Source organism: Somniosus microcephalus, chromosome 31 (genome assembly GCF_052327205.1).
Source record: "Somniosus microcephalus isolate GS21.2 chromosome 31, FLI_Smic_1.0, whole genome shotgun sequence".
Lineage (NCBI taxonomy): Eukaryota > Metazoa > Chordata > Chondrichthyes > Squaliformes > Somniosidae > Somniosus > Somniosus microcephalus.
In genome coordinates, this window is record NC_141017.1 from 27,312,492 (window position 1) to 27,338,492 (window position 26,001).

The 26,001-nt window shown below is 48.4% G+C and overlaps 1 protein-coding gene across 1 annotated transcript in view; it reads left to right on the forward strand.

Moving 5' to 3' along the window:
• The first annotated feature begins 4,057 nt into the window (after positions 1-4,057).
• Positions 4,058-26,001, forward strand: part of epor (erythropoietin receptor) — a 56,848-nt gene continuing 34,904 nt past the window's right edge. The window contains exon 1 of the mRNA XM_085971672.1: positions 4,058-4,218. Within this exon, the coding sequence (XP_085827798.1) occupies positions 4,119-4,218 (100 nt within the window). The 5' untranslated portion in view covers positions 4,058-4,118. The remainder of the gene's footprint in view (positions 4,219-26,001) is intronic.

Consider the following 26,001-nt stretch of genomic DNA (forward strand, 5'->3'; position numbering starts at 1 on the left):
TGACAAAAGGTCATCGACCTGAAACATTAACTCTGTTTCTCTCTCCACAGATGCTGCCCGACCTGCTGAGTATCTCCAGCATTTTCTGACTTTGGAAGGTCTTGGCTTAGAGGTGATCTTGGCCAGTTAGGGGAGACGAAGAACTCGGAGGAGATCCTTGCCATGTTGACGTTACGTGACCGATATCATCACTTGTAACCAGAGGGAAAAAACGTTTCCAATAGGAACATAGGAACAGGAGGAGGCCATTCAGCCCCTTGAGCCTGTTCCACCATTCAATGAGATCATGGCTGATCTGTATCTTAACTCCATCTACCTGCCTTGGTTCCATAACCCTTAATACACTTGCCTAACAAAAATCTATCCATCTCAGTTTTGAAACAAATGACTCCTCAGCCTGAACAGCTTTTTGGGGGAGAGAGTTCCAGATTTCCACCACCCTTTGTGTGAAGAAGTGTTTCCTGACATCACCCCTGAACGGCCTGGCTCTAATTTTAAGGTGATGCCCCCTTGTTCTGGACTCCCCCTCACCAGAGGAAATAGTTTCTCCCCATCTACCCGTTCAAATCTTTTAATCATCTTTAACACCTCAATTAGATCACCCCTTAATCTTCTTTACTCGAGGGAATACAAGCCCAGTCTGTGCAACCTGTCCTCGGAATTTAACTCTTTAAGCCCCAGCATCATTCTGGTGAATCTGCGCTGCACCCGCTTCCTTCCCGAGGTGCGGTGCCCAGAACGGAACGCAGTACTACAGATGCGGCCCACCTTTCTTAAGGGTAATAATAACGTAATAACCTTTCCCGAAGGTGCTGGGGGCCCCGTTCCATGGCGGGGCCGTAGTTCGGGCCATTCATACAACGGTGATTGCAAGCAGATTATTTGAGCACAAGTGGCTGGATCTTGTCCTCACCAGACACCCACACACATACACTCTGCTGGGTAGCGATCCGAGGCTGACTTTACCCCATGCCTACCCAAAAGGGTACTGAGACCAATTGCGACTGCCTGGGACGGAATTTACCATTAGAGCCACTGGGAAAGCCCACAGTACGGTGCTAATAATTCAACTCCGTATATAACCGTATGTCCTTTGTATGATAGTATCGTGACTGGATAAGCAAAGTATACCTGCAAACCGCCAATTAAAAATGCATGTGTGGTGAATTTATGTGGGATTATTCAGGTGTCAGCTGTGACTCAGTGGGTAGCGCCCTCGCCTCTGAGTCAGAAGGTCGTGGGTTCAAGCCCCACTCCAGAGACTTGAGCACATAATCCAGGCTGACACTCCAGTGCAGTGCTGAGGGAGTGCTGCACTGTCGGCAGTGCTGTCTTTTAGATGAGACATTAAACCGAGGCCCGTCTGTTCCCTCAGGTGGACATAAAAGACTCCATGGCACTGTTTCGAAGAAGAGCAGGGGAGTTTGCCTGGTGTCCTGGCCAGTGTTTATCCCGCAATCAACTGAAGGACAAGGGCAGCAGGCGCGTGGGAACACCACCACCTCCAAGTTCCCCCCCAAGTCACACACCATCCTGACTTGGAAATATATCGGCCGTTCCTTCATCATCGCTGGGTCAAAATCCTGGAACTCCCTCCCTAACAGCACTGTGGGAGCACCTTCACCACAAGGACTGCAGCAGTTCAAGAAGGCGGCTCACCACCACCTTCTCAAGGGCAATTAGCGATGGGCAATAAATGCTGGCCTTGCCAGCGACGCCCACATCCCATAAGCAAATTTAAAAAAAAATCACTGAACAGATTATCTGGTCATTATGATGCTTGTGGGAACTTGCTGTGCGCAAATTGGCATCTGCCTTTCCCTATATTAGGGAACAGTGACTACACTTCAAAAAATATTTCAGTGGCTGTGAAGTGTTTTGGGACGTCCTGAGGTGGTGAGAAACCAGGTTTGAAAAATGTAACTGAACATGTTGGCTCCCAATCCAGAGGACAGCTGACTAATCTCATCAATATGGGGTTTTATAAAATCCATTTTCTGTTAGCTTGATAAGTTGACAGAAGTCCTGAGAGTTGAGTTATTGCGCTGGTCACAAGACCTTTTTCACTGCTTTAAATGATGGGAGTTCTCGGACTACAAAAGACAGAAGATTACAGTCAGATATTTAGGGGCAGTCCACAGACCCTTTGAGAGAAATTGACCTGACACGCTGTGAGGAGGCCAATGCACAGTGAAATGAAAACACCATGTTTTTTCCCAAATACGTTCCATCTTACATAGAAACATAGAAGATAGGAGCAGGAGTAGGCCATTCGGCCCCTCGAGCCTGCTCCGCCATTCAATGAGATCATGGCTGATTATCCAAATTCAGTACCCTGTCCCTGCTTTCTCCCCGTATCCCTTGATCCCTTTAGCCTTAAGAAATATATCTAACTCCTTCTTGAATATATTTAATGAATTGGCCTCCACTGCCTTCTGTGGTAGAGAATTCCACAGGTTCACCACTCTCTGGGTAAAGAAATTCCTCCTCATCTCTGTCCTAAATGGCTTACCCCTTATCCTTAGATTCATTATATTAAACAATTTGGCCTAGAAATTCAGTTAAGGCCCGCCAGCAGGCTAACGCCCAAAAGTTAGCGCTGCGCGCGGAGCCACTTGCGCCCGCCGGAAATTCAGTTTCAGCGCCCCAACTCGAAGGCGGCCGCTATTCAAGGGTTTCGGCGCCCCCGCTTGGGGTGCTGAAACTGAATCTCGGCGCGCTAGGTGCCGCAGCGCCACCCGCTGCGGAGCGGCAGGCTGCGGTACTGCAGGCCTCCTCCTTCTCTTAAGGGGGAGGTGTCTGCAACAGCGAGATCGCCGCTGGATTGTGCCGGCAAATGAGCCCGGCATCACGGAGAAGTGCCGGGCTCGCGGAAAGCAGCCGGCAATGCTGCGGGGGGGGGGTGGTGGAGGAGGCCGGGGAAGGAGGTGCGGGCAGGCGGCCGCCGAAAAAGCGGCCGGCCGCACCTCCACCTTAAAGCGCCCCAGTAGCGCAGCAGTACGGCCCCGTTTTTCCAGCGCTGTTTGCGGCCGCTGCAGAAGAGGCGGCCGCAACTAAATATGGGGTTTGGGCCGGAAGCGGGGCGGAACCGGGGCACTGCGTACACCGATGACGTCATCGGTGTCGGCGCAGCGCTACCGGCTACCGCCGCCATTACCGCAGCGCTGAATATCAGCGCACCCTCTTACACTGGCGCAGAAACCCTATTTGGGCGGTAACTGGGCGCAAAGCCCACTGAATTTCTAGGCCTTTATCTATTAAAACTCATCTGCAAAGCGTGCGGTCTGGGTAAACAAGGTCCTTTAGAATGGATTCACCACATATTTTACAGTTCAAAATCACATTTAAATTCCTTGGCCCCATATTTTCTTCCTTGCTGAGCCATACCATTCTCTGGCTAAGCTGACCGGCAAGCAACCCACTCACATTCTAATGGAAGTCTTGCATTTGTATAGCGCCTTTCACAACCACTGGACGTCTCGACGCACTTTACCGCCAATGAAATACTTTTGAAGTGGAGTCACTGTTGTAACACAGCAGCCAATTTGCGCACAGCAAGCTCCCACAAACAGCAATGTGATAATGGCCAGGGAATCTGTTTTTGTGATGTTGATTGAGGGATAAATATTAGCCAGGACACTGGGGGTAACTCCCCCTGCTCCTCTTCGAAATAGTGGCCGTGGGATCTTTTACGTCCACCTGAGAGAGCAGACGGGGCCTCGGTTTAACATCTCATCCGAAAGACGGCACCTCCAACAGTGCGGCACTCCCTCAGTACTGCACTGGGAGTGTCAGTTTAGAGTTATGTGTTTAACTCTCTGGCCTGGGACTTGAACCCACAACTTTATGACTCGAAGAGGCGAGTGTGCTACCCACTGAGTCACAGCAGACACTGAATGGCACTGGGAGATCAATATGGGGTTTTGACAGTGTGGGAGGGTGTTTAGACTACTTCTTACAAACCCTGGCGACAGCTTGCAAGTGTCAGTGCTTTTCCCCCACCCACCAGATCTCGGAGATTTGCAGCTTCCAAGTCTGTGTGTGTGTGTGGTTTACTGGTCTCAGGACACTTTCATAAAGCGACCGCTTTACAGTTCACAAGTGAGAACGCTCTGACCATGATCGATGCAGGCTGCCCTCGGAGAGTGGGATTCTACCTCCTTGTGTTGAGCGCCGCTGCTGTACATACAGCAAGGCCGGCGAATATGGATGGCAAAAGTAAGGCTTTTTAACTTTTATTACTGCGCCCAGTTCGATCCTCAGTCCCAAATCTCCGGGCAGCGTTAAAGAATGCGAATAAACAAACATGCCATTGTCTTAAAGCGGCATTGACATTTACAGACGATTTTTAGAAAATAATACACTTAATTTCTCGCAAGTTATAAAGTTTTCTCCAATGTGTTAACTTCCCCCCCAAAATAAGTCTTTACAGAATCATTGTCATGGGAGCTTGCTTTAAAGGAAAGCCTAATCTTGGTCTTTTAACTTTTAGACGCACTTTGTTTGCGAGTCTGGTTGTAACTCGTGGGGAGCCAGTTCTTGCTTCACAGTATTAATATTGCAATATTCGCGACCCACAATTATGTTGCCGAACTTTTTAGTTGCGTTGCCGAGCGATTCCAATTTATTATCAGCCCCCCCGCGGTAGTTTTTTTTAACATTTATGCCATTTGATTGTTTTCGACTGCAATGTGGCGATGCTTTTTTTTAAAGTGACCGAATTTATATACAATCATACAACGCAGAAGGAGGCCATTCGGCCCATCCTGCCTGTGCTAGCTCTTTTGAAAGAGCTATTCCAATCAGTCCCACTCCCATAGCCTTGCAAATGTTCCTCCCCCCTCAATTATATTGATGAATAATAACTGTGAATATATGACAAATACTAAGGGGTTAAAATTCTGGTTGAGAGTTTCTCCCGATCGTCCACTTCAGCAGAAGATGCGGGGACGGCCCGGAGAAATGGGGCAAACGTGGGTTCGAGCCTCGCTCCAGAGACTTGAGCCCGGAAACCTGGGCCGGCGCTCCGGTGCAGCGCCGAGGGAGTGCCGCACTGTCGCAGGTGCAGGTGAGATGCTAAACGTCCGCCCATTCAGGTGGATGCAAAAAGGTCCCGTGACGTTATTTGAAGAGCCGGGGTGGGGGGGGTGGGGGGGGGCGCGGGGGGAGGGAGTTCTCCCCGGTGTCTTGGCCAATATTAATCCCTCAGCCAGCACCTCCAAAAAAAAAACCATGGAAGGAGTGCAGCGAAGATCCACCAGGCTGATACCTGGGATGGCAGGAATGATGTATGAGGAGAGATTGGGTCGATTGGGCTTGTACTCGCTGGAGTTTAGAAGAATGAGAGGGGATCTCATTGAAACTTATAAAATTCTAACAGGACTAGACAGACTAGATGCAGGAAGGATGTTCCCGATGGTCAGGGAGTCCAGAACCAGGGGTCACAGTCTAAGGATAAGGGGTAAGCCATTTAGGACAAAGATGAGGAGGAATTTCTTCACCCAGAGAGTGGTGAACCTGTGGAATTCTTTACCACGGAAGGCAGTAGAGGCCAATTCATTAAATATATTCAAGAAGGAGTTGGATATATTTCTTAAGGCTAAAGGGATCAAGGGATATGGGGAGAAGGCAGGGACCGGGTACTGAATTTGGATGATCAGCCATGATCGCATTGAATGGCAGAGCTGGCTCGAGGGGCCGAGTGGCCTACTCCTGCTCCTATCTTCTATGTTGCTATGTTTCTAAAACCCCACACCCCAGAGATTGACTTGCTGCTGGCGGGATCCTGCCGTGCGCAAACAGGCTGCTGCCTTTGCCTAAATAGTCACTTCACCTCACTGAGGTGATTGGAATGCCAATGCACCTGAGGTGGTTTAGAACCGCCTAAACCCAGCAATTGGATTCATGCCTTGAAATCATTCTGAGGGATCTGGTTTTTATTTTTAAAAATATGAGCAATTTGATGATTAACAAGAAATGGGTTCACTCAGGTTTGGGTCTTGTTCTGACACCAGCTGTAGTCATCAATGTAGACGCCAACCATCTGTGTTTGTTGACGTAAGATGACAATCACACTCGAGGTCTAATCATTTGAAGTTGCATACCAGGAGATTCTGACCGCTGTGTGCTATTATAGAAACATAGAAGATAGGAGCAGGAGTAGGCCATTCAGCCCCTCGAGCCTGCTCTGCCATTTAATGAGACCATGGCTGATCATCCAAACTCAGTACCCTGTCCCTGCCTTCTCCCCATATCCCTTGATCCCTTTAGCCTTAAGAAATATATCCAACTCCTTCTTGAATATATTTAACGAATTGGCCTCAACTGCCTTCTGTGGTAGAGAATTCCACAGGTTCACAACTCTCTGGGTGAAGAAATTCCTCCTCATCTCAGTCCTATATAGCCTACCCCTTATCCATAGACTGTGACCCCTGGTACTGGACTCCCCTGCCATCGGGAACATCTTTCCTGCATCTAGTCTGTCTAGTCACAGATCACAGAACAGAAACCCCACAGTGCAGATAGAGGCCATTTCGGCCCATCGAGCCTGCACTGACACATATCCCACCCGATCCCCATAACCCCATGTATTTAATCCCCCTAACACTAAGGGTCAATTTATCACAGCCAATCAACCTAACCCGCACATCTTTGGACTGTTAGAATTTTATAAGTTTCAATGAGATCCCCTCTCATTCTTCTAAACTCCAGTGAGTCTAAGCCCAATCGACCCAATCTCTCCGCATACATCATTTCTGCCACCCCAGGTATCAGTCTGGTGAATCTTCGCTGCACTCCCTCCATGGCAAGAACATCCTTCCTCAGATAAGGTGACCAAAACTGCACACAATACTCAAGGTGTGGTCTCACTGTACAACTGCAGCAAGACATCCTTGCTCCTGTACTCGAATCCTCTCGCTATAATATAATTCTCAATCGGCTTTTAATTTGTTTTTGTAGTTAAAAGAGTTGTCTCAGTTAGGTCTAACTCCAGTGTTAGCTTGGCTCCGTGTTAGCACTCTCACCTCTGAGTAAGCAGGTGGTGGGACCAAGGCCCCCACATCAATGCTTGAGCTCACAGCTGTAACAGAATTTCCATCGCTTTGTACTCCAGCCTCTTGCGATAAAGGCCAACATTCTATTATCCTTTGCAATTATTTTTTGTCCCTGTCCCTGTTAAAAGAATGAGAGGTGATCTCAGATAAGATTCTGAGGGGGATTGACAGGGTAGATGCTGAGAGGTTGTTTTCCCCTGGCTGGAGGGTCTAGAACTAGGGGGCACAGTCTCAGGATAAGGGGTCGGCCATTTAAGACTGAGATGCGGAGGAATTTCTTCACTCAGAGGGTTGTGAATCTTTGGAATTCTCTGCCCCAGAGGGCTGTGGATGCTCAGTCATTGAGTATATTCAAGGCTGAGATCGATAGATTTTTGGACTCCAGGGGAATCAAGGGATATGGAGATCGGGCGGGACAGTGGAGTTGAGGTCGAAGATCAGCCATGATCTTATTGAATGGTGGAGCAGGCTCGAGGGGCCGTTTGGCCGACTCCTGCTCCCAATTCTTATGTTCTTATCTTCTCACCATTTAGAAAATACTCTGATTGATCTTCTTTAGGTCCAAAGTGGATGATCTCACATTTTCAAACTTGAGAAAGAAAGTCTTGCATTTATGTAGTGTCTTTCGCAATCACAAGACATTTCAAAGCACTTTGCAGCCAATGAAATACTTTTGAAGTGTAGTCACTGTTCCCTAATATAGGGAAACACAGCAGCTATTTTGCACCAGGAGCATCCCACAAACAGCAATGTGATAATGACCCAGATCATCTGTTTTTTTAGATGTTGATTGAGGGATAAATATTGGCCCAGGACACCGGGGAGAACTCCCCCTGCTCTTCTTCAGAATAGTGCCGCGGGATCTTTTACATCCACCTGGGAGGGCAGATGGGGCCTCGGTTTAAGGTCTCAGTTGCAAGACGGCACCTCCGACAGTGCAGCACTCCCCCATCACTGCACTGGAGTGTCAGCCTAGATTTTTGTGCTCAAGTCTCTGGAGTGAGACTTGAACCCACAACCTTCTATATTGAGAACCAAGAGTGCTACCCACTGAGCCACAGCTGACACCTTCTTGAGGCTCACAATAGACGGGGGTGGGGGAGCTGGGGGGGCGGTGGGGGATGGCGGGCAGGCCCGTTGTTGCCGGCATGAGGCCCAGGCCGTATTTACATGCAGCTGGCGAGCTGTGGGCATCCAAACGGGCGCCTCGCGGCAGCTTGCCACTGATGGGAAAGCGAGAAATGAGCTGGCTGACAGACCGGGGTGGCGGGGACCACGGTAGGGAGGGGATCTGCCACGGGCCGGCAGCCTGGGGAACAAACCTGCTCCTCCAGGCCATGCCAAAAGATAATTGGAATGTTTCCTGGCCCATTTCCTGAGGCAACACCTGGTACAAATGGGAGGAGCGTCGCGACTCGCTCTCCACCCATTTGTACCTCGAATTTGCAATCGGGGTCCTATGTTCATCACGGGGCCCTGATTTGCAGATTACAAGTGATGACCCCCCTCCCCCCCGGCCTGAAAACAGGCAGGAGTTCCATCCGCCAATCTCGGGACCCTACCCAAGATGGCGGCACACAGAACGCCCGCGTAAGCGAGGGTCTGAAGTGACCCGACGCCATTTTCAGGCCACCACTGCCCCACTTGTGCCAGGTGGGGGGAGGCCCTTAAAGTTGGCTCGCTTGCCTTTTGGGTCAAACATTAAACTGAGCCCCCGTCTGCCTGGTCAATTGGAGTCCAAAGCTCCCGTGGTACTGTTTGAAGAAGAGCTTCGACCTGAAACGTTAACTCTGTTTCTCTCTCCACGGATTCTGCCCTGGCCTGCTGAGTTTTTCCAGCGTTTTCTGTTGTTAACCCAGAATCACAGTATTGGCAGCTTGGCTTCATCACATGCCTCCTGCAGTCGGCTGAGCTTTCATCCCACTCCTTGCCTCCAGGAGGGAGTTTCATTGCCGTTGCTTTAGAACTTCACAGCCAGGCTGACATTCCAAGGCACAGGCCGAGGGGTGGCGGGAAATAGAACTTAAAGGGGCAGCGCTTTCATGACAAGGCGGCGGAGTTTAGTTTGTTTGCTTGCAGCACGTGACCCGTGAAAATCATCTCATCCCATTATTTGCATGTGTTGAAACTGTGATGAAGATGGTCGCCTCTCTCGGCCCAGTGGCCTCCTTCTGTGCTGTACTATTCTAGGAGTCAAGAGACTTCTCAAGTCCCTCAGAAACACCTCAAAATACTTCACATACAAGTGCGTCAGTGACTATTATGTAGGTTTATACACAGCAATGAGATGAATTACCAGAAAGAAAGACTTGCATTTATATAGCACCTTTCACAACCACCAGACATCTCAAAGTGCTTTACAGCCAATGAAGTACTTTTTGAAGTGGAGTCACTGTTGTAATGTGGGAAACGCGGCAGCCAATTTGCACTCAGCAAGCTCCCACAAACAGCAATGTGATAATGACCAGATAAAGTGTTCTTGTTATGTTGATTGAGGGATAAATATTACCAGTAGCAATGTTGGCTGAGGGAAGAATGTTGGCCAAGATATTGGGAGAACTCAGAATCACAGAATCACAGAAACCCCACAGTGCGGATAGCGGCCATTTCGGCCCATCGAGCCTGCACCGACACATATCCCACCCGATCCCCGTAACCCCTACACCAACACATATCCCACCCTATCCCCGTAACCCCACGTATTTAATCCCACTAACACTAATGTCAATTTATCATAGCCAATCAACCTAACCCGCACATCTTTGGACTGTGGGAGGAAACCGGAGCACCCGGAGAAAACCCACGCAAACACGGGGAGAATGTGCAAACTCCACACAGACAGTCGCCCGAGGCCGGATTCGAACCCGGGTCTCTGGCGCTGTGAGGCAACAGTGCTAACCACTATGCCACCGTGCTGCCCCTAGAGTCCTGAAGTGGGGTTTGAACCCACAACCTTCATGGCTTAGAGATGAAAATGCTACCAATTGAGCTAAGCTGCCGCTGTTAAAGATGGTCCAATAGTTTTCCTTTCATCAAGGCTTGCTACTCCAAATTCCACCCCTCACCCCCTCAACCACCCGTACACTGACTCCTTCATTCACCATACAACAATGTGCATTTCACAGAAATCACAGAAACCCCACAGTGCAGATAGAGGCCATTTCGGCCCATCGAGCCTGCACCGACACATATCCCACCCGATCCCCGTAACCCCACGTATTTAATCCCCCTAACACTAAGGGTCAATTTATCATAGCCAATCAACCTAACCCGCACATCTTTGGACTGTGGGAGGAAACCGGAGCACCCGGAGGAAACCCACGCAAACACGGGGAGAATGTGCAAACTCCACACAGACAGTCACCCGAGGCCGGATTCGAACCTGGGTCCCTGGCGCTGTGAGGCAACAGTGCTAACCACTGTGCCACCGTGCTGCCCTTATATAGCGCCTTTAACGGAGTAAAACATCCCATTTAAATGATCATGTCACATTTAAGCTCTGCACACTCGTGCAAGGTTCACCAGTGGCCGCGCTGAACCAGTCGCGTTTATTTGATTACTGGCTTATTTTATTTTGGAGAACAAGTTGCAAAAATCTAACTTAAAAAAAAAAATGTCTTCAAACCCCGGCAAAACCCTTTTTCTTTTGAGAAGACAGAAACATTTGGTTTGCGAAAACAGTTTTTGTTCAGGTAGCTCAAGATAAGATTATTGTGCGCATATGTGGTTCAAACTGTCACCCAGCCTTGTTGTTTATCACAGGATTTACCAGCAGTGATGCTAGGAGTGTGCCTTATCTTTCTAAACACGTGTTTCAATTGATGGGGCTGGGACCGGGCATTTGGCGCCTCTGGATAAGAGGTTTCTGACAAGTGCCCGCGGAGCGGTGTAATTTATTGATTCAATGTGCGTGGCCCTAGAAGATTAGCATTCCGTCCCAACTTCTTTCACAAAGACTTGTAAACCGGTGATTATCATAAACAGGGCCCTCGGCCGTGACTTATATTAAAGGATCCAAGGTGGGCTTCGTGGCTTCTTGCTTTGGTTAAACCGAGACCCCGTCTGCCCCTTTCACGTGGATGTAAAAGACTCCACGGAAACTATTTCGAAGAGCAGGAGGAGTTCTCTCCCCGGTGTCCCGGCCAATATTTCTTCTTCTTAGGCAGTCCCTCGGAACCGAGGATGACTTGCTTCCATATTAAAAATGAGTTCTCAGGTGGCTGATGAGCCCGATGCAGGACCTACAGTCTCTGTCACAGGTGGGGCAGACGGTGGTTGAAGGGGCGGGTGGGTGGGGTGCTTGGGTTGATGTGCGCTCCTTCCGCTGCCTGCGCTTGGCTTCCGCTTGCTCCCGGCGAAGAGACTCAGGGTGTTCGGCGCCTTCACGGATGCTTCTCCTCCACTTTGTGCGGGCTTGGGCCAGGGATTCCCAGGTGTCGGTGGGGATGTTACACTTTTTCAAGGAGGCTTTGAGGGTGTCCTTGAAGCATTTCCTCTGCCCACCTGGGGTTCTCTTGCCGTGCCGGAGCTCCGAGTAGAGCGCTTGTTTTGGGACTCTCGTATCGGGCATGTGGACAATGTGACCCTCATATTTATCCCTCAACCAACATCACTAAAAAAACAGATTAGCTGGTCATTTATCTCATTGTTGTTTGTGGGAGCTTGCTGTGCGCATATTAACTCTTGCGTTTCCTGCATTACAATAGTGACTCTACAGGAATCCCTCCCCAACCGCGGGGGGACACGTCCCTGAGAACCCCCGTGGTTAGTAAAACCGCGGGTTGGCAAATACAGTATAAATGTTCAAATGACACAATAAAAAATAATATAAAAGCAATAAAATCATGTTATTTACCTTGATCCTAAATTTTAAAACCGCGAATACGCAAAATTCACTGCCACGGTTGGCAAAAGTTGTCGCAGAGAGGAAACCGTGTATACTTGAAATCCGTGTATGGCAAAACCACGGTTGGGGCGGGATTCCTGTAATTCAAAAAGTAAAGTGCTTTAGGACATCCTGAGCTCGTGAAAGGCGCGATATAAATGCAAGTTGTTTCTTTCTTGCTAGACTCATAGCTTCTGTGTTCATGCTGCTCAATTTCTGAAAATTTCTACTAAACGATAACGGAAGAAGTTTTAAGAACAGGAAAAGGCTATTCAGACCTAACAAGCTATCTGACAAATCTCAGCCCCACCTACCCACTTTTTCACATCTCTCCATTACTCTCTTTGCCTCCTTTTCTCTCTCTCTGGAGGTGTCCAGTTGTTTCTTGAATCCATTTACACCCTTCAGTGGCCATCCATGGACTGGAGGGTTTGTAACTATTCACTGTATTTATTAACGACTTAGATGATGGGCTAGAAAGCCACGTATCCAAATTTGCAGATGACACAAAGATAGGCGGCATTGTAGGCCGTGTAGATGGAAGCATAAAATTACAACGGGATATCCGACAGATTAAGTGAATGGGCAAAACTGTGGCAAATGGATTTCAGTGTAGGCAAATGTGAGGTCACTTTGGGCCTAAAAAGGAGAGAACAGGGTACTTTCTAAACGGTGCAAAGCTAAAACCAGTGGAGGTCCAGAGAGACTTGCTCCAGGTACAAAGATCATTGAAGTGTCATGAGCAGGTACAGAAAATAATCAAAAAGGCTAATGGAATGCTGGAGTAACAGCAGAAAATGCTGGAAAAACTCAGCAGGCCAGGCAACATCCGTGGAGAGAAATTAGAGTCGACGTTTCGGGTCGAAACCCTTTTTCAAAACTGGAAAGGAAATGAAATAGATCGAAGGGCAGGGCTGGAATGCTGGCCTTTATATCTAGAGGACTAGAATACAAGGGGTTAGAAGTTATACAAACCTGGTGAGACCACACCTGGAGCACTGTGAGCAGTTCTGGGCACCACACCATAGGAAGGATATATTGGCCTTGGAGGGAGTGCAGCGTAGGTTTATCAGAATGATACCCGGGCTCCAGGGGTTAAATTACGAGGAGAGATTACACAAACTAGGGTTGTATCCCTAGAATTTAGGTTAAGGGGTGATTTGATCAAAGTTGTCAAGATATTAAGGGGAACAGATAGGGTAGAGAGAGAGAAACTATTTCCGCTGGTTGGGGATTCTAGGACTAGGGGGCAGAGTCTAAAAATTAGAGCCAGACCTTTCAGGAGTGAAATTAGGAAACACTTCTACACACAAAGGGTGGTAGAAGTTTGGAACTCTCTTCTGCAAACAGCAGTTGATGCTAGATCAATTGTTAATTTTAAATCTGAGATCGATAGATTTCTGTTAACCAAAGGTATTACGGGGTATGGGGCAAAGGCGGGTATATGGAGTTAGGTCACAGATCAGCCATGATCTCATTGAATGGCGGCTCGAGGGGCTAAATGGCCTCCTCCTGTGCCTATGTTCCCAGGGTTTCGCACTGCAGCGGGTGTGAGACTGAAGCAGGGTGAGAGTTCCACACCCGATACCAAATCCCGAACTCGTGGCGGTACGGCTCGAATCCTGGGCCTGACGCATTATTTGTCACAGCAGCTCCTGATAGCTTACAAACTCCACCAGGCAGACTGCCTGACTCCCAGTTTCTCCGTCTCCGCCGTATCTGCTCTGACGATGCCACCTTCCACACCAGTGCTTCAGACATGTCTTCCTTTTTCCGCAACTGAGGATCCCCCTCTACCGTGGTTGACACTGCCCTCGACCGTGTCAGTTCTATCTCCCGCACTTCTGCCCTCACCCCTGCCCCTCACTCCCGGAACCACGATAGGGTTCCCCTTGTCCTCGCCTTTCACCCCACCAGCCTCCACATTCAACGGATCATCCTCCGGCATTTGCGCTACCTCCAAAGTGATCCCACCACCAAACGTATCTTCCCCTCCCCTCCCCTCCCCTTTCAGCATTCCGTAGGGACCGCTCCCTCCGAGACACCCTAGTCCACTCCTCTATCACCCCAAACAGCCCTTCCCCTTCGCCTGGCACCTTCCCGTGCAAGTGGAGGAGATGTAACACCTGCCCCTATACCTCCCCCCTTCCCACTGTCCAGGGCCCCAACCACCCCTTCCAGGTGAAACAGCGATTTACTTGTACTTCTCGCAATCTAGTATACTGTATTCGCTGCTCACGATGCGATCTCCTCTACATTGGGGAGACCAAACGCAGATTGGGTGACCGCTTTGCGGAACACCTCCGTTCAGTCCGTAAGGGTGACCCCGAGCTTCCGGTTGCCTGTCATTTTAATTCACCGCTCCATTCCCACTCGGACCTCACCGTCCTTGGCCTCTTGCATTGTTCCACGGAAGCTCAATGTAAACTCGAGGAACAGCACCTCATCTTCCGATTAGGCACTTTACAGCCTTCTGGACTCAATATCGAGTTCAACAATTTCAGATCATAACCTCGGCCCCTATTTCATTTTTTCTTGTAATTTTTCCACTCCTTTTCTCCCCCCCCCTTTCCTTTTGTTTCTCTCTCACACCTGGCAGCTATCTCTTGCCCTGCCAGTACACTTCACACCTAATCTCAGCCTATTACCATCTCGGCTAGCTTCGTATACCTTTATTGTCTCTTTTACTTCTTTTATTTCTTTTACTTCTTTTGTCCGATCGCGGCCCTGCCTTCGATCTATTTTATTTTTGTTGTGTATGTACCTTTAAGACAGAACTGCTTTTATACTGTAGTACCGGCAGTGACCACACCTGTATATAAAGCCGTAGCAGGCTCCTGTACTTTCAGTTCCAGCATACCCTCTGTTCAGTAAACACCTGTTATTATTGTTCTCCTGCAGTCCGTGTGTTATTGATACGCGGACACTACACTGGCGACGAGCAGGTTCGAACTCACCTGCAGTACTGCATCATCTCACGGGGATCCATCCCGGAAAAGAAGCTTCTTGGAGGTCGAAGTCAGAGCAACGGGCGTCGGCCGCGGGCAACCGCCCAGTGATCCATCGGAGTTCAGAGAACCGCAGGGGAGGCTGTGGAGAGCTGGGCTTGGCTCCCCAGTCAAAGTGTTCCAGCAAATCGTGCTGGTAGCAGGTAGTGCGCTGACCCTTCCGGACTGCGGCGGGCTTGAGCTCGATCGAGCAGCTCTGCAAAGGGGCCATGCAGCGTTGTCGGGAAGGAAAAGAGAGAGAGAGGGTGGAGCGCACAGGACGCGGTCGGTCCTCAAGAGCCGGGCAGCATTAGAGAAAATAAAACGAGGAGAAGGAAAAGAGAGATGCGCCGAAGCCGCGGGGCGCCGCCATTACTCTTTAGAACGCTAGGAGCAGCGTTGGCAGCAAGGGGAAGATGGAAAAGCACGGGAGGCGCCATTTTATTCCATTGGGGAAGAAGGAAAAGTGCGGGAGGCGCCATTTTAATCCATTGGGGAAGAAGGAAAAGCGCGGGAGGCGCCATTTTAAACCACCCAAGATGCCGAAGAGTGGCAGTATCACTACTTTCGACAACGAAATAGAAGACTGGACCACGTATGTGGAAAGAATTGAAGTGTACTGCAAGGCAAATGAGGTGGCCGATGGAAAGAAGGCGTCGGTATTATTAAATTTGATGGGCGTGAGAACGTACGGCCTATTGCGGAATTTAATTACCCCAGCTAAACCAATGGAGAAAAGCTTTGAAGAGATTGTCAATATCTTACAGGAACATCTAAACCCTACACCGTTGCTGATAGCAGAAAGATTCAAGTTCCATAAAAGAAACCAGCACAAAGATGAGAGCAATGCTGACTATCTTACGGAACTACGCAAGTTATCGAAGCACTGCCAGTTCGGAGCAGGACTGGCAGATACCTTAAGGGATAAGTTTGTCTGCGGGCTCCAGAGTGAGGGAACCCAGAAACGACTACTTTCGGAAAAGGACCTGACGCTAGAACAGGCTTTCAGCGTGGCAGTATCCTACGAAGCAGCAGCACGGGGAGCTGCGGAAATACAACAGAAACCACAAGAATATAGCACTAACGAAATGGCATATGGAGCAGAAAAGTACTATCGCTGCGGCAGAACAACCCATGATCAGAAGGACTGCTGGTTTAAGGACAAAGTATGCAGGCAATGTGGGAAAGTGGGACACATAGCAAGAGTCTGCAGGTCGGGAAAGAAAACCAACACTAAAAGAACTACTAAGGAAAAGTACAAGAAAGTAAAAAAAATGACAGACAGTAGTTCAGAAGATCAGGAGAGTGATAATGACTCCGGGAGCAGGAGACTAAGTTGTCTAAAGTTACACAACGTGATCGCAAAGGAGGATCACCGAACCATTTGGGTCACCCTCATGACAGCAGGGTCCCAAGTAAAGATGGAATTGGACACAGGATCAGCCCTAACTGTCATGAATTGACGAGACTATGAGCGGCTGTTCTCACACATACCCTTGAAGGATACGTCCATTGTATTGAAGACATACACGGGGCAAAAAGTCTATCCCAGAGGAAAAATAAGGGTGCCCGTTAAATACAACGGCAAGGAAACACAGAAACTGTATCTATATATACTACAAGATGGAGGACCACCATTATTGGGACGTGAATGGATCCGAAAAATACAATTGGATTGGCATTCCATTCAGGCGCTAACTGTGGCTGACAAAAAGGATGACGATGTCACACCTGGACGACTGTCAAAAATCCTAACTGACGCGGAAGAGGTGTTCCAACAAGGACTTGGAACTCTAAAAGGAGTAACGGCAACGATAAAAATAGAAGATAACGCAAACCCCAAATTTTTTAAGGCCAGACCAGTACCGTACGCGGTCTGCCCAGCCGTTGAAGCAGAGCTGGAGAGTCTGGAGCGTTCGGGTGTGCTGTCCAAGGTGGACTGGAACGAGTGGGCCACACCCATCGTTCCTGTAATGAAAAAATCATTGAGCAGCACTGGGGAGCCGAAGAAGGTTCGCATCTGTGGGGACTTTAAGGTAACTGTGAACCCAGTCCTGCACACAGTACAATATCCACTTCCACGGGTAGAAGATATTTTCGCCTCACTATCTGGAGGGAAACGCTTTACGAAGATTGATCTGGCCCAAGCGTATCTACGAATGGAGGTGGAAGAAGCATCTAGAAAATACCTCACGATAAACACTCACAAAGGTCTTTACCAGTACAACCGACTGGTATTCGGGGAAGCATCAGCCCCGGCTATTTGGCAGAGGGCGATGGAACAAGTCCTGCAAGGGATCCCGGGGACCCAGTGTTATTTGGACGACATCCTGGTTACGGGCGAAAATGACAGTGAACACCTTGCCAACCTGGAGCAGGTGCTCACTAGATTAAAAGAATATCGGCTACGAGCCAACCGCCCCAAATGCGAGTTTTACGGAGACAAATCTCGTATTGTGGCCACATGATTGATGAGGAGGGGTTACATAAGTCCCCAGACAAGATTGAGGCAGTAGTCAAGGCTCCAGCACCGGAAAATGTGTCGCAACTGAGGTCGTTCCTCGGGTTGGTGAACTACTACCATAAGTTCTTGCCGAATTTATCTACAATTCTGCACCCACTGAACGCCCTGCTGCAAACTGGAGTAACATGGAAATGGAGTGATGAGTGTAAGCGTGCCTTTCAGAAATGTAAATGCCTAATCACTTCAAAAGAAGTATTGGCCCACTACAATCCAACACAACCGATTCAGTTGGCATGTGATGCGTCTCCCTACGGCATTGGAGCGGTGCTGTCACACAAATTCCTTGACGGTTCAGAGAGGCCAATAGCCTTTGCATCGCGCTCGTTAACCTCAGCCGAGTGTAACTACGCCCAGATTGACAGGGAGGCCCTCAGCCTGGTGTGGGGGGTGAAGAAGTTCAATCACTATCTGCACGGGCAGAAATTCACCCTACTGACTGATCATCAGCCTCTGGTCTCCATTTTTAACCCAAAGAAGGGCGTTCCGGTGATGACGGCGCAATGGCTGCAAAGATGGTCCCTTTTTCTAGGGGCACATCAATACGACATAGAGTACAAGGGTACGAAACAGCATGGAAACGCTGATGGGCTGTCGCGCCTACCGTTGCCTACGGTGGAGGAAGCACCTGCAGTGGACCCTGTTGAGATATTCCATTCGACCATAGTCAAATGTTTACCTGTTACAAACTCAAGTATAGAGAAGGAAACCCGAAATGACCCGACACTCTCTCGGGTCTATGATTTGACGGTGAAGGGATGGCCAGCACATGGCGACTCACTGTTGCCAGCATTCTCGCCAAGGGGAGAACAGCTGTCAGTGTGCCGGGGGACCTTGATGTTTGGATCCCGAGTGGTAACTCCACCCAAGTTGAGAGATAGAGTGCTCAATGACCTTCATGAGGGTCATCTGGGAGGGGTAAAAATGAAGAGCCTAGCCAGGGCGTTTGTGTGGTGGCCGGGAATCGATAAAGAAATCGAGGATATGACCAAGAGATGCACAGGATGCCAGAAGGTCCAAAACGCTCCACCACAGGCCCCACTACACCCATGGGAGTTGCCCTCATCTCCATGGCAACGGGTACACATTGATTTTGCTGGTCCATTTATGGACTCAATGTTTTTAATCGCCGTGGATGCACATTCGAAATGGCCAGAGGTCATCAAAATGTCCTCCACCACCACAGAGAAAACTATTGCAGTCCTACGGACCATCTTCGCCAGGAATGGCTTGCCAGAACAGATTTGCTCCGACAATGGGCCACAGTTTGTGTCCGAGTATTTCCGGAGGTTTCTGAGGAATAATGGGGTGAAGCATTACACATCTGCCCCATATCATCCAGCCACAAATGGATTGGCTGAGAGGTTTGTTCAGACCTTTAAAAAAGCAATAAAGGCAATGTATAACGACGACATACCACTACAACACAAGGTGGATAATTTCTTGTTTGCTTACCGGAATGTGACACATGCAGTCACCAACCAAGCTCCAGCCATAATGTTCTTCAACAGAAGGTTAAGATGTCGCCTGGATTTGCTCAAACCAAACATAAGACAAGATGTTGAGGATAAGCAATTCCAGCACATAAATGAGAAGCCAACCAGGAGCTTCAAGATAGGGCAACCTGTCTTGGCCCGCGACTACCGAACAGAAAAATGGCAGCCAGGAACGATATGCACACAGCAGGGACCACTAATGTACACAGTGGACGTTGGCGAGAGCATCGTGAGACGCCATGCTGACCAGATTCTAGAGTCACAGGAACAAGTCAAACCCATACCACGAGCATGCGCACCTGGTGATGAACCCGAAGTACAGATTGCGTCTACCTCAGAAGCAGTGGTATTGGAAGCTGACGAACCAACCAATGACAATGAGCCAGAATCGACTCCGCCGCAAGAACAGGATACTCGAGAAAGGCGCTATCCAGTCAGGATCAGGAAGCCTCCTCAAAGACTGAATTTATAAATGATTACTTCAGTTGATGTATATAGTACAGAGAAAATTGTAATTGTAATTAGTTATTATTTAATTGTTAAATGAATGTTATGTACTGTTTATCTAAAAGGGGAGGAATTGTTGTGTATGTACCTTTAAGAGAGAACTGCTTTTATACTGTAGTACCGGCAGTGACCACACCTGTATATAAAGCCGTAGCAGGCTTCTGTACTTTCAGTTCCTGTAGTGTCCGAGGATCAATAATACTCAGACTGCAGGAGAACAATAAAACAGGTATTTACTGAACAGAGAGTAATTCAAGACTGAAGTACAGAAGCTTGCTATGGCTTTATATACAGGGGTGGTCACTGCCGGTACTGCAGTATAGAATCAGTTCTTCTCTTAAAGGTACATACACAACAATTCCTCCCCTTTTAGATAAACAGTACATAACATTCATTTAACAACTAAATAATAACTAATTACAATTACAATTTTCTCTGTACTATAATCATCAACTGAAATAATCATTTATAAGTTCAATCTTTGAGGAGGCTTCCTGATCCTGACTGGATAACGCCTTTCTCGAGTATCCTGTCCTTGCGGCGGAGTTGATTCTGGCTCATTGTCATTGGTTGGTTCGTCAGCTTCCAATACCACTGCTTCTGAGGTAGACGCAATCTGTACTTCGGGTTGATTACCAGGTGCACCTGCTCGTGGTATGGGTTTGGCTTGTTCCTGTGACTCTAGAATCTGGTCAGCATGGCGTCTCACGATGCTCTCGCCAACGTCCACTGTGTACATTAGTGGTCCCTGCTGTGTGCATATCGTTCCTGGCTGCCATTTTTCTGTTCGGTAGTCGCGGGCCAAGACTGGTTGCCCTATCTTGAAGCTCCTGGTTGGCTTCTCATTTATGTGCTGGAATTGCTTATCCTCAACATCTCGTCTTATGTTTGGTCTGAGCAAATCCAGGCGACATCTTAGCCTTCGGTTGAAGAACATTATGGCTGGAGTTTGGTTGGTGACTGCATGTGTCGCATTCCGGTAAGCAAACAAGAAATTATCCACCTTGTGTTGTAGTGGTATGTCATCATTATGCATTGCCTTTATTGCCTTTTTAAAGGTCTGAACAAACCTCTCAGCCAATCCATTTGTGGCTGGATGATATGGGGCAGATGTGTAATGTTTCACCCCATTATTCCTCAGAAACCTCCGGAAATCCTCGGACACAAACTGTGGCCCATTGTCGGAGCAAATCTGTTCTGGCAAGCCATTCCTGGTGAAGATGGTCCATAGGACTGCAGTAGTTTTCTCCGTGGTGGTGGAGGACATTTTGATGACCTCTGGCCATTTTGAATGGGCGTCCACAGCGATTAGAAACATTGAGTCCATAAATGGACCAGCGAAATCAATGTGTACCCGTTGCCATGGAGATGAGGGCCACTCCCATGGATGTAGCGGGGCCTGTGGTGGAGCGTTTTGGACCTTCTGGCATCCTGTGCATCTCTTGGTCATATCCTCAATTTCTTTATCGATTCCCGGCCACCACACAAACGCCCTGGCTAGGCTCTTCATTTTTACCCTTCCCAGATGACCCTCATGAAGCTCATTGAGCACTCTATCTCTCAACTTGGGTGGAATTACCACTCGGGATCCACACATCAAGGTCCCCCGGCACACTGACAGCTGTTCTCTCCTTGGTGAGAATGCTGGCAACAGTGAGTCGCCATGTGCTGGCCATCCCTTCACCGTCAAATCATAGACCCGAGAGAGTGTCGGGTCATTTCGGGTTTCCTTCTCTATACTTGAGTTTGTAACAGGTAGACATTCGACTATGGTTGCATGGAATATCTCAACAGGGTCCACTGCAGGTGCTTCCTCTACCGTAGGCAACGGTAGGCGCGACAGCCCATCAGCGTTTCCATGCTGTTTCGTACCCTTGTACTCTATGTCGTACTGATGTGGCCCTAGAAAAAGTGACCATCTTTGCAGCCGTTGCGCCGTCATCACCGGAACGCCCTTCTTTGGGTTAAAAATGGAGACCAGAGGCTGATGATCAGTCAGTAGGGTGAATTTCTGCCCATGCAGATAGTGATTGAACTTCTTCACCCCCCACACCAGGCTGAGGGCCTCCCTGTCAATCTGGGCGTAGTTACGCTCGGCTGAGGTTAACGAGCGCGACGCAAAGGCTATTGGCCTCTCTGAACCGTCAAGGAATTTGTGTGACAGCACCGCTCCAATGCCGTAGGGAGACGCATCACATGCCAACCGAATCGGTAGTATTGGATTGTAGTGGGCCATACTTCTTTTGAAGTGATTAGGCATTTACATTTCTGAAAGGCACGCTTACACTCATCACTCCATTTCCATGTTACTTCAGTTTGCAGTAGGGCATTCAGTGGGTGCAGAATTGTAGATAAATTCGGCAAGAACTTATGGTAGTAGTTCACCAACCCGAGGAACGGCCTCAGTTGCGACACATTTTCCGGTGCTGGAGCCTTGACTACAGCCTCAATCTTGTCCGGCGACTTATGCAACCCTTCCTCATCAATCATGTGGCCACAATACGAGATTTGTCTCCTGAAGAACTCGCATTTGGGGCGGTTGGCTCGTAGCCCATATTCCTGTAATCTCGTGAGCACCTGCTCCAGGTTGGCAAGGTGTTCACTGTCATTTTGGCTCGTAACCAGGATGTCGTTCAAATAACATTGGGTCCCCGGGATCCCTTGCAGGACTTGTTCCATCGCCCTCTGCCAAATAGCGGGGGCTGATGCTACCCCGAATACCAGTCGATTGTACTGGTAAAGGCCTTTGTGAGTTTTTATCGTGAGGTATTTCCTAGATGCTTCTTCCACCTCCATTTGTAGATATGCTTGGGCCAGATCAATCTTTGTAAAGCGTTTCCCTCCAGATAGTGAGGCGAAAATATCTTCTATCCGTGGAAGTGGATATTGTACTGTGTGCAGGACTGGGTTTTCAGTTACCTTGAAGTTCCCACAGATGCGAACCTTCTTCGGTTCCCCAGGCGTGCTGCTCAATTATTTCTTCATTACAGGAACGATGGGTGTGGCCCACTCGCTCCAGTCCACCTTGGACAGCACACCCGAACGCTCCAGACTCTCCAGCTCTGCTTCAACGGCTGGGCGGATCGCGTAAGGTACCGGTCTGGCCGTAAAAAATTTTGGGTTTGCGTTATCTTCGATTTTTATCATTGCTGTTACTCCTTTTAGAGTCCCAAGTCCTTGTTGGAACACCTCTTTCGCGTCAGTTAGAATTTTTGACAGTCGTCCAGGTGTGACGTCATCATCCTTTTTATCAGTCACAGTTAGTGCCTGAATGGAATGCCAATCCAATTGTATTTTTCGGATCCATTCACGTCCCAATAGTGGTGGTCCTCCATCTTGTAGTATATATAGATACAGTTTCTGTGTTTCCTTGCCGTTGTATTCAACTGGCACCCTTATTTTTCCTCTGGGGTAGACTTTTTGCCCCGTGTATGTCTTCAATACAATGGACGTGTCCTTCAAGGGTATGTGTGAGAATAGCTGCTCATAGTCTCGTCGATTCATGACAGTTAGGGCTGATCCTGTATCCAATTCCATCTTTATTTGGGACCCTGCTATCATGAGGGTGACCCAAATGGTTCGGTGATCCTCCTTTGCGATCACGTTGTGTAACTTTAGACAACTTAGTCTCCTGCTCCCGGAGTCATTATCACTCTCCTGATCTTCCGACCTACTGTCTGTCATTTTTTTTACTTTCTTGTACTTTTCCTTAGTAGTTCTTGTAGTGTTGGTTTTCTTTCCCGACCTGCAGACTCTTGCGTTATGTCCCATTTTCCCGCATTGCCTGCATACTTTGTCCTTAAACCAGCAGTCCTTCTGATCATGGGTTGTTCTGCCGCAGCGCTAGCATTTTTCTGCTCCATACGCCATTTCGTTAGCGCTGTATTCTTGTGGTTTCTGTTGTATTTCCGCAGCTCCCCGTGCTGCTGCTTCGTAGGATACTGCCACGCTGAAAGCCTGTTCTAGCGTCAGGTCCTTTTCCGAAAGTAGTCGTTTCTGGGTTCCTTCACTCTGGAGCCCGCAGACAAACTTATCCCATAAGGTGTCTGCCAGTCCTGCTTCGAACTGGCAGTGCTTCAATAACTTGCGTAGTTCCGTAAGATAGTCAGCATTGCTCTCATCTTTGTGCTGGTTTCTTTTATGGAACTTGAATCTTTCTGCTATCAGCAGCAGTGTAGGGTTTAGGTGTTCCTGTAAGATATTAACAATCTCTTCAAAACCTTTCTCCATTGGTTTAGCTGGGGTAATTAAATTCCGCAATAGGCCGTACGTTCTCGCGCCCATCAAATTTAATAATACCGACGCCTTCTTTCCATTGGCCACCTCATTGGCATTGCAGTACACTTCAATTCTTTCCACATACGTGGTCCAGTCTTCTACCTCGTTGTCGAAAGCAGTGATACTGCCACTCTTCGGCATCTTGGGTGATTTAAAATGGCGCCTCCCGCGCTTTTTCTTCTTCCCCAATGTAATAAAATGGCGCCTCCCGCGCTTTTCCTTCTTCCCCAATGGAATAAAATGGCGCCTCCCACGCTTTTCCTTCTTCCCCTTGCTGCCACGCTGCTCCTAGCGTTCTACAGGGTAATGGCGGCAACACGCGGCTTCGGCGCGTCTCACTTTTCCTTCCCCGCATTCTATCCTCTCCACGCTGCCCTGTTCTTGAGCACCGACCGCGCCCTGTGCGCTCCACCCTCTCTTCCTCCCGACGACGCTGCACAGCCCCTATGCAGAGCCGCTCGATCGAGCCCGAGCCCGCTGCAGTCCGGAAGGGTCAGCGCACTACCTGCTACCTGCACGACTTGCTGGAACACCTCGACTGGGGAGCCAGGCCCAGCTCTCCACAGCCTCCCCTGCAACTCTCCGATGGATCCCTGGGCGGTTGCCCGTGGTCGACGCCCGCCGTTCTGACTTCGACCTCCAAGAAGCTTCTCTTCAGGGAAAAGATCCCCGTGAGGTGATGCAGTACTGCAGGTGAGTTCAAACCTGCCCGTCGCCAGTGTAGTGTCCGAGGATCAATAATACTCAGACTGCAGGAGAACAATAAAACAGGTATTTACTGAACAGAGAGTAATTCAAGACTGAAGTACCGAAGCCTGCTATGGCTTTATATACAGGGGTGGTCACTGCCGGTACTGCAGTATAGAATCAGTTCTTCTCTTAAAGGTACATACACAACAGTTCCAGCATACCCTCTGTTCAGTAAACACCTGTTATTATTGTTCTCCTGCAGTCCGTGTGTTATTGATACGCGGACACTACAATTTTCTTTCCAGTTTTGAAGGGTTCGACCCGAAACGTCAACTCAAATTTCTCTCCACGGATGTTGCCTGACCTGCTAAGTTTTTCCAGCATTTTCTGTTGTTATTTCAGACTGCCTGACTTGTTCAGCTTAGATCTAAGCAACTACCTGACTGTAACATTTTCAGACACTGATTGTCAAGGTACTATCTAAAACTGCTCAGACTCAAACTGATACAACACGTTGGCACTTAAATTTCTGGGCTCCTTGGAGATCAGCGACACTTTACCAATGATTTAGACTTCGGAATCCAAAACACAATTTCTAAATATGCGGATGACACCAAATTGTGGGGGAATAGTTAATACTGAGGAGGACTGCAACAAATTACAGGAGGACATTAATAAACTTGCACAATGGGCATATAATTGGCAAATAAAGTTCAACACAGATAAATGTGAGGTGTTACATTTTGGAAGGAAGAATAGGGAGGTCACTTATCACTTGGAGGGTGCGAGTCTGGGTGGGGTAGAGGAACAAAGGGATCTCGGAGTACAAACACACAAATCACTAAAAGTTGCGATGCAGGTTAGCAAGGCCATAAAAAAAGCAAACCAGGCACTAGGGTTTATTTCTAGAGGGATAGAATTGAAAAGTAGGGAAGTTATGCTAAACCTGTACCGAACCTTGGTTAGACCACACTTGGAGTACTGTGTACAGTTCTGGTCGCCATATTATAAAAAGGATATAGAGGCACTGGAGAGAGTGCAGAGAAGATTTACAAGGATGGTACCAGAAATGCGAGGGTATACCTATCAGGAAAGGATGAACAGGCTGGGTCTCTTTTCTCTGGAAGAAAGAAGGCTGAGGGGTGACCTAATAGAGGTCTTTAAAATGATGAAAGGTTTTGATAGAGTGGATACAGAGAGAATGTTTCCACTTGTGGGGAAGAGCATAACTAGAGGCCATCAATATAGGTGTAACCCCTTCACGGTTCTCTAGATATATGTGAGATGTGGTCTCTGTTGTAGACAGTATTCTATAGTCCAGTAAGGAGATCACTACTACAATGGCTTAATTCTAACTATCTTACTTTATAGTTTTAACGTCAGACAGTATAAGAAGATTACAGGTCAATGAACTAAATTCGACATTTGCATACATTAGAATGAATCTAGACATAATAAACATACATTCTCCATTTATATGGATTCAAAGGAGAATCTGTCCCTGTGTCCAAATTCGAGTGCACTCTTTCGTTGGCGCGCTTAAGTTGGAGCTCATGGTATGTATAATATCTGCAAGACTTAC